Source organism: Acanthopagrus latus, chromosome 5 (genome assembly GCF_904848185.1).
Source record: "Acanthopagrus latus isolate v.2019 chromosome 5, fAcaLat1.1, whole genome shotgun sequence".
Classification (NCBI taxonomy): Eukaryota; Metazoa; Chordata; class Actinopteri; order Spariformes; family Sparidae; genus Acanthopagrus; species Acanthopagrus latus.
Window position 1 is genome coordinate 15,364,755 of NC_051043.1, and position 19,256 is coordinate 15,384,010.

The 19,256-nt window shown below is 39.4% G+C and overlaps 1 protein-coding gene across 5 annotated transcripts in view; it reads left to right on the forward strand.

The window, feature by feature from the left end:
* The first annotated feature begins 4,607 nt into the window (after nucleotides 1-4,607).
* The window catches only part of cfap299 (cilia and flagella associated protein 299), a 75,449-nt gene continuing 60,800 nt past the window's right edge, over nucleotides 4,608-19,256 (forward strand). For all 5 annotated transcript variants that reach the window (XM_037099021.1, XM_037099023.1, XM_037099022.1 and 2 more), the window contains exons 1-2: nucleotides 4,608-4,767; nucleotides 7,728-7,870. In XM_037099021.1, coding sequence (XP_036954916.1) covers nucleotides 4,627-4,767; nucleotides 7,728-7,870 — 284 coding nt within the window. In that variant the 5' untranslated portion in view covers nucleotides 4,608-4,626. The remainder of the gene's footprint in view (nucleotides 4,768-7,727; nucleotides 7,871-19,256) is intronic.

The window sequence follows — 19,256 nt, forward strand, 5'->3', positions numbered from 1 at the left end:
GTGCAGTCATCTCTGGGGAGGAGGGCAGCGATGGCTGTGTGTAGTGTCCCCGACCAAGGAGCCTAAACTTTAATTTGATCATTTGAATTAAGACAGCTTGGGCACATTTTTGCAATTCAAATTGACAATCTATTAAACTACTTGGATCATATCCACTGTAAGAACCTGTGTATTAATGGGAAAATGTTCATAATGTGCCCAAATATATGTCCCATAAGTTGGACAGTTGTTTCTTGAAAAATAGTCAAACTTCCCAGGAAGGATTTATTAGAATTTGTGCACTCTGTAGGTTTGAGAGAAAAAAAAAACTTTTATTGAATGATTTGTTTATGTCTAAACAAACTAAACAAACAAACTCTCTTTATGTTCATGACCGAATAAACCAATAAACAAACTGACATTAAAGGACAACACAATTTCATACTGTTTTACTTTGTTTTTATGTGGCGGACCCTACCATCTTTCTGGCTTCCAACTGTGTTCTTGGACCTTATTTTCACCTGAGAACAACTTGTTTATTCAGTTATGGAAAAGATACATATTTATGATTTTGTGTTACTGCTGGACACGAAAACCGAAAACCCTTGTCGATGAGGATGACAAAAACAGACAACCATCATAAAGGGGAACACACAATATTTAAAACATGTGGAATACCTTTATTTTAAAGTTAATACACAAGTTAATACAGTGGAAAAGTACTGTTGTCAACTGTTATACATTGTTTTTGTCTTTGTCCAGGTGTTCGTGGAAAGCTACCTGCTCTGGGGCCCTTATAGACTGTAGATATCTTGATGCTGTTTGTTTTTTGTTTGTTTTTGTGTTTTTTTTCTTTTTTAAAAGAGCTTCTGTTTTGTCATCATGTTGTCTGGTTCTCAAACACATCCCAAAGAAATATTTTTTGTACCAGAATTTTTTAAAAATAAAAATCTATGTATGAAGAAGAGTTTTATGTAATATGACTATTAAAAAGCAAATATAACAGTGGATAATCATATGTATTTTATTGTGTGCGTGTGTGTGTGTGTGTGTGTGTGTGTGTGTGTGTGTATGTTGGCCGATGTTCTCCAAATCCTCTGAGGTCATGACAGTTTTCACTTTAATGTAAAACAGGCCAGAGTGCTGATTGCTGACCGTCTTTCTTTATCTTCTTGTAGATGTGAGTGTGAGTGGGACCCCTCCTCCCTCTGACACTAATGAGCCAATATTTAGCCTCATTAACATTTTGTGTCACCATGTCACAGAAGGAGAATTATTATATCATCCTGCTCTCTTCCTAGAGGGGCCAGAGGTGAGGACCTGTATCATACCTCTCTTTCATCGGAGTCTGCCAACTCTATAGAAGTGAACACAATTAATCCTGCAATTACTATTTATTTTTCTTCGTTTTCTATGGATTATAAACATAAAAAACAAAACAACAAAAAAAACATGATGATTCAAAATTTTCCCAGAATAAGAAAAAACTGAATTTTGGAAAACAAAAAGAATTTATCATGAAAAAATACAGCATACATATTTATTGAATACATTCTGATATGCTGTAGATTTCATTTATGAAGCAGGACTACTGAACAGTGACATCAGACTGTCTAAAAGTAGTTCAGGTCATCAAAACAGCCACATACTATCAATGCAAACCACATATATCTACATTTAAGTTGCGCGGGCACTGTGAGTAATGACTTTATCAACATTTTAACACATTTAACCAGATTTTAACGTATGACCGGGTCAGCATGGATGCATGTTTGTTTTGAGCATGATCATGGCCTTGCAGTCCCAAAATTAAGTTTTCTCACACATCTACGATCTTTGGCCCCTCGGCCAAGTCCACTGATTGTTGTTCAGGAACGCAATGATGATAAACGAGTAAGATAAAGGAAAATTGATTGTTCTAATACGTTTTGTGCAATTACATCGCTTCAGGATCAGATGAAAGAGTGACTAACCCTGAAAAGAATTACTGGTTGGCATAAAGGAAGCCCAATCAACGGAGGGCAGCAACACCAGCAAGTAATCACTTCCTGGATCACATCCTCCATCACACGTGATTTTTTTTATCGGTCTCTTACAGTCTCCTTAGGTGTTTTGTCGCAGTAGTTTTCTAAATATTCTCACATTACCAAAAAACTATGTATATCTAAATGTGTGAAACAGAATCCAGCTGATTCTCCCCCTTCTTCACTGACTGCTATATTTATGTTCTTATATAATGCTGCACTCACAGGACCAGCAACAAAGAAACTAATTAGATGAGATACTGTGATTTGCTGCAGTGTGAGAGGCAGGTTAACGTTACATTTGAGTAGTTTTCTAGGGAGGTGATGGTGAAGAAGGTGATGAGCAAGAAACTGATCTGTCCTGGTGAGGTATGATGTCTTTACTTTAGCTGTGACGTGCTAATAAAGTAAAGCAAGAGTAATACAAAAAGAAAGGCATTATAAAGTCAACCAACTGACTAGTTTGTTATCATTAGATAATACCATCATTATGCTGTGGGTCCAAAGACCAAATATATATATTTTTTATTAATTTTATATCTCATATTAAAGCAACATGAAGTAGAAATTGGCATTTTGTGAAATTTGGTGCCCCCCACTGTTTCCGAGTGCAACACCACTGTCGTAAATACAAATCCAAGGTCTGTAACAATTTGGCAGAAGTAACGCAGGTGCTGACCACAAACAAACTTGTTCACAACAATGTTACGTGTTCAAAATTTGTACCTTGAAGTAAACATGTATGTAACGCTGTGATCCTCAAGCTGAAATTTTAAGGCTAGGAGTCTGCTATATTGCTCATGACTTCAGTATTTTATTTGTTGTGCAAATATGTTATCTCATCTTTCAAAATGTGTCTTTCATCCCTGGCTGCATTTTGAAATCATACACAGAGTTCAAGCTTGGTTATGTGTTTGTGACACAAGTACGGAAACCAATAAACTTCAGTGGAAATAATGCATAATAATCACAAGTGACCTTCTGCAAAAAAAAATAAAAAAAATAATAATATCAGTTCATATCAGATCAAATATATGCTGATAGTGATATAGCTGTTGTAGGCCAAAATCAGGACTGTACCTGCGGTATGTTTTCACTTTTTCATCAGAAAATGAAGGAACAGGGGTCAGACGAGGAATGAGAGAAAGCGTAATCACCATGAGAAGATTATTCAGCGCAGAATAAAAACAAGAGTTTGCCGTTTATTATTCATACATGGTGTTAAATAATGGAGCAGGTCTTTATTTCTAGGTAAGTAAACACTTTGTGACCTAAGAAATGAGACGAGCTTGCGTGACATTTTTTATTTAAAGTCAATCTCAAAGGAGCAGGGTCCCCCGTTAACCAGCTTACATCCTAACTCCTCTACCCGCCATCTGCCTCCACTTGTTTCTGCCCTTTTCGTCTCTGTGTGCACGCTCATATCGGCCATAAGTGACATGGCGGCTGCACGAGAGCGCATTCGTACCAACGTTTTCAGTCATGACCTCACTTTCCGTGGACGTCATGGCAGAGCCAATAAAAGTCATGCCGAATGAGAACATTTAAACAAAATGATAATAAAAGATGATACTGACGGCCAAGAGTGACAGGATTTCTGTAAATGGAGCCGAGAACATTCCCAGTTAACATTTTATTCTGTTTTACAGTCAGCCACGGTGCCAAATTGTGTCGATTTTGCCAGGATGTGGGGACTGGATGACTTTGTCTTCTTGTGCTGCAGCTTCAGGGCCATAATGAAGTGTCAGTTGAATTCAGTGAAGTTCATCAGGTATACAAACATACTGACTACAATGTTTAATAAGACTTATAGAACCTTTTACACTTTTGATGTGGAATTTAGTTGCTGACAACAGTGAAAGCGCAACACTCCACCAAATAAGTAACCACCGTTTCATACAGAAGCAAAACATGTATTTTTTTTATAGCACTGTCCAGTTCACACTTTCAGTCTCGCTTTTGAAAACACATTTTCCTGCAGTGGTTACAATAACAAGTTCGCTCAGACCCACTCCCACTGGAAAGCTACCGAAACCAGGATATCATTTTGATAACAACCAGCTGCAGCAAAGGCCGACTGTTGTGTCGCCAAATACAAACCGTTGACGCCACTTCTACTTAATATATGTCTGATAAAAAGTTGCAATTGGCACTGCTGAAGAGGGGGGAGGAGAAAAATAAGAATCTGCGCTAAACAGGTGAAATCATATATATTTCAGGCACAGGCTCATGGAGCTTTTCTTTTCTTTTTGAATTGTGAAATGTTTGCTGTACTGGAGCTCAGTCCCATTTAGATTATGCTGCAGCCTGTTGTTGCTTTCTGGGTTTTCGTTGGTCCACAGCAAGGATACAATTTGTCTTACAATTTGTCCATTTTATTGTAAAATGATCATTTTGGCACCATTTTGGCCTTTTCTGCCTAGTCAAACTTCAGTGAACCCTTTGCTTCTTTTTAGTTTCACCTTTTGTAAAGAGACAAAAAAAAAGAAGAAGAAAAATCTCCGTCTATATTAATTATTTTTGAACGTTTTCGTGCTATTTTTTCCCGTTACAATTTTTGGGAGGTTTCTGACTTCCGCTTCCTGTGATGTCATTTACGTGAAAGGCAGGTGAGGCGGTTGCCATGGCAGCCTGTCGCAACACAGCGCGCGAGCGGATGGAGCACAGCGCAGCCGCACGTGTCCTCGACCCCATCGCACAGTTTCAACTGTACGAAGATTATCTCGACTCCAAAGTCACGCCAATGGATTTATTTTACTCAAAAGTGAGTCACTCTCGGACTTTTGACGCCGCGTCGTGGGTCTGTTCCGTTTGGTGCGCCACTTTGTTCAGAACCGCGTTTAACAAACTGTTAAATTAAAGTTATCTCCGCCTATCTACGACATTGTAAGTAAGAACAACATACCTTTCGACTTTTTAAAGTAAAAAAAAAACTACTTCTTTAATTCGGCATGTAGCAATACTTCAACTCGTTATTATAAATAACACTGCCGTTGCTTTTAAGACTGCTGCAGGCTGACGTGGTTTTTGTTAGGGAGCAAGAAATTCTACATGTTGAGCTCTCGCTAAATGTTGTACCGTTTACTCAAAGTATTCCCGCATTGACTGCTGTATCACTACGATTATTTAAATGATTTAATGGACGTTTAACGAGGTAGGCCTCCTGCTGATGAGCAAGGCAACAATTTCTCACCATTTTGAACGGAATCTGGTTTATGGTCTTTGTTCGAGAGGACAGATTCATACTTTACATGGCTTAAATGTGGTCATTTTTGAAGAGCACAACACGTTATCCTCGTAAGTGTAGGCCGAGTTTTATTGCATAAACTTTTTCTGAATTCAAGCAGCATATTTGGAATCACATAAACGCTGCCTCTGCCATGAGGATAGGTTTTGTTGGTGTAGTATCAGTGGGCGCACGCTAGGTGGCAGACTTATCCAGTCATTTAGAGTTTGCTTCATGAATGCGTGAATTAATACTTATGTGACTCCTCACTCAGTCATGTCGTTTCAACAAAAAACGACAGCATGAAGTTAAATCCTTGGTCCTTTACTGTTAGTGATACTGTTTACTGGTAAGTACCGTGTTCATGTCTCATTACAGGTCTTGACTGTTATAGATATACATATTTAAGTATATATATTATATTTTTGACAGTGTGGATTTATTTTGTTCAGTAATGTACAAGTAGTATAATGACAGGTTGTATTGGTATACTGACAGTACAATGAACATAAGACCAATTACATGACACTCTCTCTCTCTGTCTCTCTCTGTCTCTCTCTCTCTCTGTCTCTCTCTCTCTATCTCTGTATCTCTGTATCTCTCTCTCTCTCTCTCTCTCTGTCTCTCTCTCTCTCTCTCTCTCTCTCTCTCTCTCTCTCTCTCTCTCTATATATATATATATATATATATATATATATATATATATATATATATATATATATATATATATATATATATATATATATATATATATATATATATATATATAAAATCCAAAGTGGCTTGAATTGGAATTTTTGCCCACCAGATGGCACTCATGCTAATGGTACACGTAGCTGCTGTAGTGGCCACTTTGTTTGAACACCTGTGTCCACAAGGAGAAGAGAGCAACTCATATCTGCCCTGATAATCGGCTGCAGTCAATCATGATCAAACTCAATCACCCCTGTGTTGTGACACAACGCAGCCAGCACAGGTCAGATGACCTGTGCAGTCTTGCTGATAAGGCCTACATTCTGATAAATCAGCTAATTACAAACCTATTTCTCCTGGATGACTTTATTTACGATTTGTTACAAACCAGGACTACAAACTCACAAAAATTAAGCGGAGGTTTTATGTTGAAGATGTATTAGCCCAGCGCCTGGTGTGTCCAGCTCATTCAAATCGACTCTCTCAATGAGCCTTGAAAATGAAGACAATGATTTTCAGGCCAATTTTAGGACCGGCAAATGTCTGAGACTCATTTCTGGTGAGCCACATCAAAGTTGAAGGAAAATATAACTTTTCCTCTCGGGTGCGGACACAGGCTCTGCTGCAGGGATTTTGGGGTAGGAGGACATGTGGCCGAAGCTTTGATCTAACAAGCCACAGGATTTGACAGCAAGATTTGGTTTTCAGATGATGACTTTATGGCTTGGCTTTAATGACAGCGGGTCTGCGAACGGTGATTGGAATAATGTAGCTAACAATCCCTGCAGAACCACTGACACATGTATGCTTGCACACTTAGAAGATGAATGGACCTGTGCATAGGCATGAAATTGCTCTAAATCCATAAAATGAAACTATATCTGAAGCGGGTGGTGTTGCGAAATGAATATCACCTCTGTATTTTGGGGAAGGGAGTGAAATAATGATTTTAAACTAAAGGCCAGAGCGGTTAAAGTCCTTAAAGCCACCTTGCTGGCGAACAACATTTCCAATTATATTTCTCAATACTTGGTGATTTCTGAGTTGGACGTTTCAGAAATTGGATGGATGATTCATCTAAAATAGCCACCGCAACAGAAAAGTAATTAATTTCAAACTTTTATGAAGCGGGGCGGCTGTAGCTCAGCGGGTAGAGCAGGTCGACTAGTGATCGGAAGGTTGCTGGTTCAAATCCCAGCTCCGGGCAAGGCTGAGCTGCATTGAGCGAGATACTGAACCCCACGTTGCTCACTAGTGAGGGCCCTGCGATGAGCTGGCGGCTTATCCAGGGAGTACCCTGCCCTCGCCCTGAGACAAGGCTGGGATTGGCTCCAGCAGCAACACCCCGCAACCCCATGGAAAGGGATAAGCGGTTACGGATAATGACATGACTTTTATGAAGCAAAATATTCACTTGATTTCAGCCTCTAAAATCTGAGTATATGCTGCTGTTCTCTGTTTTATATCATCGTAAAGTGAATATCTTTAAGTTTTGGACTGGCAGGTGAATCAAGCAAAGCGACATCACATCAAGCGCAGGGAAATTGAGAAAGACATTTAATGATAATAAAAACAGTAGTTGCACTCCTAAAGTGCTCTCCAAGAAGAGCAGTGAAAAAATAAATCACAGCGTTCGCAGCTTTCCCAGTGCCAAAACTCAAGACTGACAACATCTGACAGTCTTCAGCCCAGCCTGCAGGCTGTGTATCCTCTCTTCTCCTCTCGTCTCCTCTCGTCTCCTCTCTTCTCCTCTCCTCTCCTCTCCTCTCCTCGACTGACTCCTCTCCTTTTCTTTTGTCTCGCAGAGCAGGGAGTTGGCCCGTAAGCTGGTGGAGCACGGCCGCAAGGGCACGGTCCTGAGCAGGGAGGAATTTGAGGAGAAGAAAGCAGCTGCACAGATTGCAGAGGCTGCGAAGAGCAACACGTTCTACAACAGGAACCAGCCAGCGTGAGTTAAATTCTCACCAACCCACCACTGAGATGTTGTCTGCGTGACAAACACAGGAGACAAATTCACACCAGCCAACCAGTCAAATGCTAGAATATAAGGAGGCTGTGTTATATTGTGGAGGTTAAATTTAGCTTTTTTTAAAGTCTAAATGTAGTCAGTGGATTTTGGAATTAATCAGTCAATGTGGCTTGGGGAAGAAAAGTTACTCCCTTGGTCTCTGCGTTCCGTGTTTCATTATTCAGTATTCCTTTTTTTGAGGTGGAAGCTGGAAGGTGCCCATGCAACAGTTTGGCTGTGATGCCTCAGTTGGTTTCAGTTCCAAACAGATCTTATATCTCTGGCTGAATTATTATCAAAGGATATGTCAAAAAATGTGGCATTGATACAAATTATCCAACTTTTTTCACTCACCTTTACATGTAATCATTTTTTTTCTTGACTGTCAAGGTGTGTGTGATTTCAAATTTGCAAAAGATGCCAAAAAACAACTTCTTCAAGCACAGGAGGGTGTAATGAGAGGCAAAAGCCTCTCTTCATCTGGTGGACTTTGATCTCCTGTTGTAGAGTAAACCACTGGCAAGCAACTTCAAGACTGCCGCTGTAGCTCATCCTGACCTCTGACCTCCCTGTTTAAAGGAGGGGGGCAGAGAAACCTGACCTGTGGAGTGTGATTAAGTATCTGGTTAATGTTGATATATCGGCTTTCTACAGTAAATAGTACTGTGTACTGACACCAGACGAAAACACTGTTCCCTTGGAAAATGTGAGTTGGTGCGTCACTTCAGGTGCTGGAAAGTTATCACAAAGAACTTTTTATCCCCTGCTTTGACAATTGCGGGGTCAACTGAGCCAGTGTTGTGTCAAAGTTCACTTTAATCTACTGAGTATTTTCTTGATTAGTTGATTCTTTGTTTACTAAATGTTATGAATATTGATAAATTGCCATTTATAAGTTCTTAGAGATCACTGTGATGCGTTAAACCTAAAGATATTCAGTTTGTTATTATATCTGCGTTAATGCAGCATTTTTGCTTGAAAATTGACATCAAATACCCAAATCTGCTGATTCATTCTCCTCAACTGACTAGTCTTCGACTGGTTTTAAGTACTCCAACAGCTTGTGTTTGACTGTTCGTGCCCTTTTGACCCTAAACAACACGGTGAACCAGCTCGGTGAGTTTAAGCAGAATTTTGTAATACATACACTCGTGTTCCCAACATCTTTCTTTTGTCTTCCTTCGTTTGTTTTGTGAAACAGGATTTCTTCCTGTAGTGATTGGCAGCGGCAGTATCTAGAGGAAAGTGTAAAATGCATTTTTGGCTGATGCTCTGCTCTGCTAATCAAACCATGACAGCTCATAAAACCTGAATCTTTTATAGTTGTATCCGGTGCGGTAGCAGCTTGAGCAGCTCATATAGTCCTTTATGATTGCATTTTACAAAGGACAGAGCAAATGGGAGTAATTCATGAAGTCCGTGTCATATATGAACAAGGCTTTCATGTGAATGAGGGCTGCCCATCTGTCTGAATTCAAATAAAAAGGGTTAACCTAAACAAGCTGGATGACAAATATTACAAACTGGAGTCCTCTGTAAACGGCCCCTCCTGAGGAAAATGATCACAGAGATATTGTTCTCATTCTTGATAAAGCCATGTGGTTGTGGTATCTCCTTTGATGACAAGCCAGAACAGACTCCAAATAAGACTATTCACCAAACACACACACACGAACATACACACACACTGAGGGTTTTAGAGGTATCCAAACATTTACCTGCTAGGTGTTGAATTTGATTGAACCCTCAGATGCTTATCCAAACGTGCAGATGTCTGGAGGATGCCCCCACCCCACCACCTCCCTCTTCCAAACGTCTGTGAACATCAGTGACACTGGTGAAATGGGAGCCTCCACACCTGCAGTTACAGTGATATTAGGCCGCAAAGCCTTTCATCTTGTCCCAACAGGATCCAGGGAAATGTTGTCTGGGAACATTAGAATGTTTTATACACAGCGGTCTGTCCCTTCTCCAAGAGCAGAGGAGGTTCACAAAAACGTTATAAAAAAACATTGTATTGGTCTTGTACTGCAGTTTTAAATTAGACAGCCTTTAAGAAAGAAGTAGCAGATGAAGTAGTAGAAGTTCTGATACATTTTATGTATTTTATTTTATGTGTTTTTTTGTTATCTTTTCATAAACAAGTAACGAATACTTAAAGAGTATAGGTAAGATGGAAATTGGATTTTTCTATTTGAAAAGTAACATTCAGCCCCCTCTCCATTGCATTCATGTCAAAACACAGCTGTTCTTTGAATCATCTACCCCCCCAAGTGGTTGCCAGTTTGTTGCACTACCTAATGTAGCTAATGCTACATAGCAAACTTTAACACTTCTTATGCTAGCTAGCAAGCTAACTAATCTTAATGTGGCTATCAAGCCCTCGGGAAGAGCACCAGGCTTTGAAGCCAACTTTTGTGTTGGCCACACTGTGATTATAGTGTAACATGATGTATTGAGGCTCAAAAGGGACTTTTTTTTTTTTTTTTTTTACAATTGTCAAGTCACAAAATGATTCATTTGACCATTATGTTATTTTAAGTTTGGTAATAAATACATTTGTAGCGTGTTGAAGAGCCAGATGATTTTACATTTTATCTCTATTTAGGTTATGCAGGTGCTAAACCTGAAGTTAGACAGCTCGGATGATGGAGGTCTGTACTGTGCACACTCTATAAGCACCCACAACGCAAAAAGGTTTTTTTGGCTCCATGTGCCGCTGAGCATCTATCATCTTTAATGTTGTATCAGGATTGTTTGATATTCTGTTGCTACTGCAGGCTAAGTTCAACCTTGCTAATGCTAACAAACTAACAATAGGACAGTATGGCGCAGTACCATAAAAGTCTGCCATTTTTATGTTTATTCCACAAACTGGCAATTACCATACTGACAAAACAGAGATTCCACGTGATACCAATTTGTTACCCATGACTGAAAAAACCTTGTTAAAACTTCTATCAGAATTCTTACACAAAATCAATTATCAATTCACAATCATAATAAAGCAATGAGATACATTTTCAGCACCTTTCTATAAGCTCTAAAAATGTATTTTTTATTTAAAAAAAGTTATTTTTTTTTTACATAAAAATGTTATCAATTTGATCTTTAAGCATAATAGAGTTCGACATTGGCATTTTTTTTCCCAGAGCCATTTTAAAAAGCCACATTTCATTTAGGAATTCAAAACCAATGTAACATTGTGTTAACCAGGCACATGTTTAATAAGTGTCAACACAAGAGTAATAAGGAAGCATAGATTTTTCACTTTAGCCTTTATTTATTGAATTTGACATCATGTACAAAAAAAACATGGATTTGAAATGATGAGAAGGTGTTTTGTGCCAAGTTAAAACACTGGTTGTTCTGATGAACGTGAATTTAATCTTTTTTTTTTTTTTTTAACACTGAAACAGCTGTTCAAGAAACTGAAGGGAGTCTGAGTGAAGTATTTGGTTCAAATACAAAATAGCCTGAAAACAGCCCCTCTTGGCTCACTCCGCAATGTAATGTTTGCCATTATCCATTATGGAGTTTCTTGTTTTCCATCAACTCGAATGAAGGATGAAAATGCTCTGTTAATAATCGGACATTGATGGGAGAGACATCACTCATAGCACTTTTACAGTGTGTTGTTCTGACTGGACCGCAGCAAGTGGTTTTTGAATTCTCTCCAAGGTAATTAACCAGCGCTTATGTTATTTTTAAAAGGAAAAGGCTTAATATTGATATAATATAATCCTGTTCTAGGTAAATGATAGCTTATAGCAAATTAATGTCTATTGTTCATAATAAATTTAACCCTTATATAAGCATCTAATACATCTGCTGTCTTTGAGATTTTTTCACATGATTTTAGTACATTTCACTTGCTGTTTGGATTAGTCCGTCAATGCTAACGAACTGTAGGTAACAGTATTATAAACTTACATTGAATTTTCATTTTTTACAAATCTGTTTTGAAGTATTTATAGGGTAACTCCACCAATTTAATACAACTTCATTAGAACTCCCCAAGACCTGTAAACACACTTTAATGTGTAAAGTTGGTGGAGTTAACAGATCCCATTGTTTTCCCAAACTGGGAAATTTGACAGATGCAGACTTTTTCCATCTAAGTGGCACATTTGAGCCGTGTCCCCCTCTCTGTCTATATGCAGATTGCTCTTTCCTCTGTGGTTTTCTGATTGGACTCCCAACCAAACTGACCCCCTGACCTCCTGTTACGGTCACATTGTGAAAACACAAGGCCCAGGATGCAGTGTACCACCTGCAAAGTGGCTGAGCACAATCAGTACAGTGTTGTGCAGAAAGAGTTCGGCTGCAAAACCTGGCAGCTGTGCGGTAAACAAACTAAATGTAGTTGTTCTTCGGCTGGCAACGAGATTCAGATATAAAGAAAAAGTGATGTTAGGACAGACCGTGCACTTGGATTTGCATTTATTTGTGCCTCTTTTCAACAAATGCTAATCACTGTACTTCCCTAAAGACCTTTGCACCTGCATACTTATCCTCTCCCGGCACTGGGCAGCCATGCTGTTTTGGGAATGCCTTTTGCCTTCCCTGTAGGCCTTAACCTATGTCTCCAAAGGCATGTCTTTTTTCACTGCTCTGTCACTGTGCCGTGTTTTTTCCCCCTTCCTTTCTCTTCTTTTCAACCTCCATGTGCTCTCTGGGAGACCTTTAGTGCCTGCAGGTGTATAAATAGAGCTGTTTTCAATTAAGGGCTAACCTCGCCTGTAGCGTGCATCTGATCAATGAATGCCCCTGCACCTGTGGTAATAAAATACCAAGGGAGTGGAGACAGTGCTGTGAATGCTAATCAGATGTTGCCCTGTTGTTACCCTGTCTCATTTTTAAGGACAACACGCTCCTCCTGACAGCTTGACTGTGAAAGGGGAGGAGAGGGGGGAACGGCTTTGCCAGCACATCACAAAAAAGACCAAACAAAAGAGCCGGTGCTCTCATCAGACATAAGTGAAATTCAATATGTGATTGAAAAAGGAAACTTGAATGAATGGGATGCTTAGTGAGTTGCGTGGTTGTTCGGTTAGGGGGAAAAGAACATGGTTGGGTTCTGATAGCCAGTTGGAATTTTGGATTCAATTTCAAGTTGGTTAAAATACCTGGATTTGTTAAGCAGAGCTTTGTCCAAATCCTGCTTTGACAAAAGAGGGACCAAATGTCAACTAGCAAATATGTAGCAAGTTTTAGTACTTTGATTATCAATCTTTGGTTTTCAGCTATTGATTTGTATTGCTTCAAATGCTAAAAGCTGAACTGAACTTGATCTGATAAAGGCTGAAATAATTTTAATTTCACTATTGTTTTTTAATTTAAGAAAATGGCATCAAACAGCAGCCCTGCAAAAGAAAATTAAAGGAGACATATGATGCTCTTTCTAGGTTTGTATTTTTATTTAAGGTTAATATTAGAATAGGTTTTTAGTTTTAATAAAGCACATCAGTTTTCTCATATTGTCCAATACTGCAGCACTGTATTCCCCCTCGATCTGTGGCACTCTGTTTTTAGCTCCTGTCTCTTTAAGGTCCCCCTCCTGAATACCCAGGCTCCTCTGATTGGTCAGCTCACACATGCTTGACCCAGCCCCACACCAAACAACAGAGCAACTGTGCTAAATCAATTCTTAAATGCCAAGCTAACTGCTAAGCATATATTATGAAAGTGTATGACATGGTGACGCAGAGTGATGTCCCAAAGTCAAGGAAATTAGAGGCGAGACTACTGACGAAGTGTTTGAAGGGCAGTGTTTTCTGTGGGAGGGAGGATCTTTTGTTTGCTTTTTTAATTTTTACCATTTTCTACATGCATAAGAACATATATACAACACCGAAGGAAAGAGAAAAAACAAAAAACCCAACATGTCTCCTTTAACATTTGTGCTCATTCGTGTGTTCTAGTAGACTTTTAGCAGAACCAACGTGTCTTGCTCTTTTTATTAGATATTCAAAACAGTTGAACTTTTCAACTTACCAGATGTTGGAAACTATGTTCTGTTCAATGCAAACAAAAAAAAAATAGACACATATGAGAAGTCCTGATGGTCGTTGCGTTTTATCTCAGACAAGAATAACATTTGATATGAAGTCAGAGACAAACAAGAGGAGCAGGGGAGCACCGCTGAGCAGACGTGAGGCCTCCGCTTCCTTTCTGCGCCAGCTCTGGCTCGGGCCCAGAAGTCCATGTCAGCATATGTCCTGACCTCGCGTGCTCACGGCAGCCCTGCGAGGTTTCCATCAGGCTCCCCGCGATCTCCCCACAGTCCAAACCACAGCCATGCTCATTGTCCATTGTGCTGCTGCGTTTTTACAGTCTGCCTCAAGAATTCTCCGCTCTCTAACTCTCTACTCTATATTAAAAGTGAGCTATCACTTGCTGTGCCAAGTAAAACCAGTGCCACGAACACGCACAGTGAATACATTTCACCGCGGATCCAGCCTCCAGATGCTTAGCGAAAATAAGATTGTGGATGTGACTGACATGAGAAGCCTCACAAAGCTGATCCCAAGCTCATTTTTAGCCAGCCAAACCCCCGCCACTCTCCACGACTGCTACTCTGGCGAGGGCCCTCGGGCGACGAGGTTTTGCAGTCTCTATTACATGTGCTGTCAAGCCAATTGCCTTCCTTGCACTTTGTGATTTTGGACGGGTGTGTAAGTTTGGAGCTCTCCCCCTGCAAGCTCTGTCCAGAGCCACACATCCTGCCAGGCTTAAGCTCACCACCACATCCCACCACGCAGCACATACATCAACACACACCAGTTTAGGACCAGCTGGTGCAGCAGATAATAAATAACAAGCTGTCGTTTGGTCTGGACGTTTCCACATTTTAGAAGTCATTCTGTATTTCGTATTAATGACCTGATTAATGCCCTCACTCACTGGCTAAATATAAGAGCCCCCAAAATATCACTTTTTTTCAACAAAACCGTCCTCAGTGAACATTTGGTTCAACTGCATTTTGTTTAGACATGATCTGACAGTATTCTGATACCACACGTAGACATACATTGACATGCTTTCTTCCCTCCTACAAATAATCTATCAATGCACATATTACAGGTGAATAATAAGTGTAAATGGAAGTCAAACTTGAGTTCTTGAAGGCACAATATGTAAGATTTGTAGTTGAAAAAATTGAGAAACAGCTAAAATTATGAATAAAATGTGAAGAAATAACGGGTTTTACATTAACGTCTGTATTATCAGAGATATCTGCTGAAGTTAGCATGCGAACCAGCTATACTAAAATAAACAGCATTTAGTAATTCTTGAGATATCTTGTCTTGTGTTTATTAACGGTGACTTCTTGCTCAAAAAAAAAAAAAAAAAGATTGCATCAGACAGATCAGCTGATAGCATCATGACCCACACCAGGTCCACCAGAAGCAAAATGATGACTTTGTTTGTTAGAACTCAGCTTACATCCCACTTCTCTTTTAGCAAGAGCAAAGGAAGGCCCAGATGATATAAACACTCAGGAAGATTTTTTTATATGATATGAATTCTGGCCCCCATTTCATCTTTAGCTAAAACTGATCTGGAGTAATTTCTTCTTGTTTCCTCTTCTGGGTAATTGTCTGATGCTCTGCAGCAGACTTACTGAGGATGCATTCACTCTTACCTTCCACACTCTATCCAGTTGATCTCTGTTGTATGATCATATGAGATAGAACATTCTGTGGTTTTACCGCAACTCAGTACATTATGGCTATGTGTCCCTGATGAAGGGGAGGAAGTGTTTTCTACATCATACAGCTCTTTCCATTGTATCCTTTGTACTTCTAAGTGCTGCAGATAAAGAATGTGTATGATGGATTAAGTGGCCTGCAAAGCTCCCCCTGAGGTAAATTTTGTATGATTATTTTCTCCACTGTGCAGTTTAAAAATGCCAGCTTGTTTTAGGGGATTTTAAATGTTTTGGTCAAGAAAGTCGAGTTTCCAACTCGTGAGATGTTCTAGCTGCATATTAGAAATTAGAAGAAGACATGTAAGAACTGTGAGGACATTCCTCACCAATCACCAAAAAAAAAAAAAAACGCTTTAAAATGATTTCATATGTGTTACTTTGCATTTCAATGTAAACTAATGAACTGATGGGGAGGAAACCATACTGTGAACATGTGCAAGACAGAGAGACATCCAGGGGGTCGTCCAGCATGTACCCAAAATGGAACACATCTAATACGCTTCAATAAGAGCTCAGTATGAAAAACAGTGATTCCTTTGATCCACATTCAAAAACATCCATTAAGCAGGCAATGTACAATGTGCAACCTCCCCAGCCCCCAAAAGCCAAGGTGGCCACAATACACAAAGACAGCTCAGGTAGAATATCATGCGTAGCACATGTGTAACTGATACATTCAGCTCATTGTAATCAGAGGTGACAGAGGATTTTAGAAAAAGCCCGAAATAAAGTAAATTGTCATGCTGTGTGGAATTTCCCTTGACGTCCACCAGCCCAAAATAATATTTTCCATAAGATTCATTTTCCCAAGCACTCTGAGGAATAATATTCTGCTACAGTATGTGTTGTTTCTTAAGAAATCATTGTATTATTGAAAGTTCCCATCTGCCATAGCGTGAAGAGCTGCAGGCTAATGAAAGCTTCAATCTGTTAATCGGAGAATAAAAGAAGGAATGATTTCAAAGCACGACATCTGTTAACCGTTGTGAAAAGAAAAACTCAGAAAGCACAGTTTTGACCAGTTTCTGAATATTTATTTGCAAAATGAAAGCTACAAATTAAGAAGGAATGCTGCCCCCCCCCAAACCTCAAACAACTTTTTAACGACACTCCATTAATTATGCTGGGTATTATTTGCTGCTGCAGATTTTTGTACGTGTGAAAGAGGGCAGAACCTGATATGGATCAAATTTGTTTGGCAAGGGTGATGAAATTGCACAAAAGGCGGGGCTCGGGGCTGTGTGCTACACTATATTGGATTTCTTGAACATTCCCTGCAGTAGTCCCTCCTTTCAGCTGTACAAACAGATAATGATATTGTCTCCGAGTGCAGTAAAGAGGTGAATCATTGTCTATAACTGTTGGTTAATTCAAAGCTGACAGATGTGATCATATTCACTGGTAAACACACAAACTACAGGCTCTTATAAAACAATGAAAGAACATACAAGATGTCACATGTAAACCAACTTTTACACAGATGTGTCTGCTTTGTGAAGTTAAGACAGCGTCAGATTTAGATTTGTCATTGTGAAAGCACTTCTCCCTCTCATCACTTCAGCATTTTTGGCAGCTCTTCCAAGCACCAAGTGTAAAAAAAAAAAAAAAAGAAGCCATATGCCTAGCATGTAGCTAGCTAATGTCGCTAGCGGCCTATCTATAGGATCTAAAATGGTAAAGTATTTTAGCTAAGTTAAAGATGGAAAAACTATAGATATACTATAACTCTGAGGTAACTAGACGTACAGTATAATGTAGAGTTGGCACTGGAAGCAAAAGGACTTGCAGTTTGTAAAGTGGACATGTTGTCACACGACATTGTGCACAGGGAGAATAAAATCTAAAGGAGAATCAATTGTCTAAAGCAGCACATAATGCAGCCCTCTAACGTCTGTATCAATCAGTACTAAAAATAAACAAAATTCAATTGTTTCAAAAGCTGGCGACTTGTTGAATTGACTGCTCATGATTTTATCGCTTTGATTTCACAGTTTGAAGCTAGGTAGTGGTCCGTTGTTCATCAGATGGCAAGAAGTGTCACACTTTTGTGGATTTAAATCTATACTGTAAAATCATTGATGCCAAAAGTTATCATACAAAAACATGAAATCCTGAACATGTCCGATAGGGTTAAATGATGTAGATATCACAGAGAATAAATAGTTTAAAACATCAGTTTAGGAGGCTCGTTGTCCAGGAAGAAGGCCCCTGGGTTTTGGTATGGCTGAGTACATTTCACTGTCATGCTATGTTTATACATGTGTAAACACACTTGGAGGATAGTTGCTGTGCAGTAACAGCTGTTCACCCCCAACTGAGGTGGACAAAGCGTTACATAAACTCTAGTTTATAGCACAGGGAACAGGAGATTCTTGACAACCAAGAGGCACATTCATTGATTTTTTTTTGATATACAGATTGTATACAGTATCATTTGTGTAATAATTTATAAGTCTGACTAGACACACCGCTAAGTAGATGAGAGGTGTTGTTGCTTCTCTCACAGACCTGAACTGGAGGATATGTTTGTTTTGAGTTATTAGTTGCTAGTTTAACAAGGTCTGAGAATCTTTTTTCTACAGCTTGGTGTTGAAATTGATTTCAAGATACATGTTCAGTAATACTCTATTTTGGGCCTTGTGTGCCGTGTTGCAGTCATTTATTTGAGTGGAGCCTGAAATCCAGAGTAAGGAACGCTAATATGTATCCAAGAAGCTGATATGTTGTGGCTCCCCCTTTTTAGCTGGCACAAAATGAATTTCATATCTATGGACAGATGCTCCTCTTTCAAACAAGCCAAATGATGACTGTTCAGATCCTTTCCTCACTTTTTTTCTGTTAATTCCAGAGCCCACCTGCTCGACCACAATCCAAAAACAAGAGACTTAAAACACATGGCTAGATCACAGTTAGCTTAATACCTAGTCATTAGCCGCTAATAACCGTCATTTGATAGTGAAATTCTTGTTATCCCTCCTAAATGAGGCTTGATAAGAAATTTGTTAATTGACGGGAAACTCAAACTCGCAGCAGTCCATGTGTTTTGCTCAAGTATTATTCACTCTCCGTGACTGTGTGTGTTGCTTTAGCTACTGGATGGGGTAACCCCAGTCACTTGCCTCCTCAACACCTGTGTTTACTTTGGGGCCTCGGCCCCCATGACCCAGCAGCAATCCTTCACTCACTCAGAAGATGGAGTGAGCTTCCAGCCTCCAAATATGTGCTGTTCGTGCACTTTTACCACTGTGTGATTCCTCTAAGACTTTCATTATGGGGCTCAGGCCAACAACTAGTATAAATTACAATCCTTTTCCAACTTCTAGTAAATTTAAACATTCAAATCCTGTTCTCTTTCACTGTAATGCTAAGCTAGGCTAAGAGCAGAAATTGGCTTTGGCATTTGTCTGTGCTTGTTGTGGCTTTTTGTGCTTTGGGGATGGAAAGTAGATTTAAGGAGCCATTAATGTAGAATTTAACTGAACTTTTCCTCGCTTTGGACGATGAAGCAGACAGAGGTGGATTCAGCAGTTCTGAATATTCCACAGTAACATAAAGATGAAAGAAATGGATTTACAACTCAGCGTTTGGTGGTTCAAACTCACAGGTGTTTGG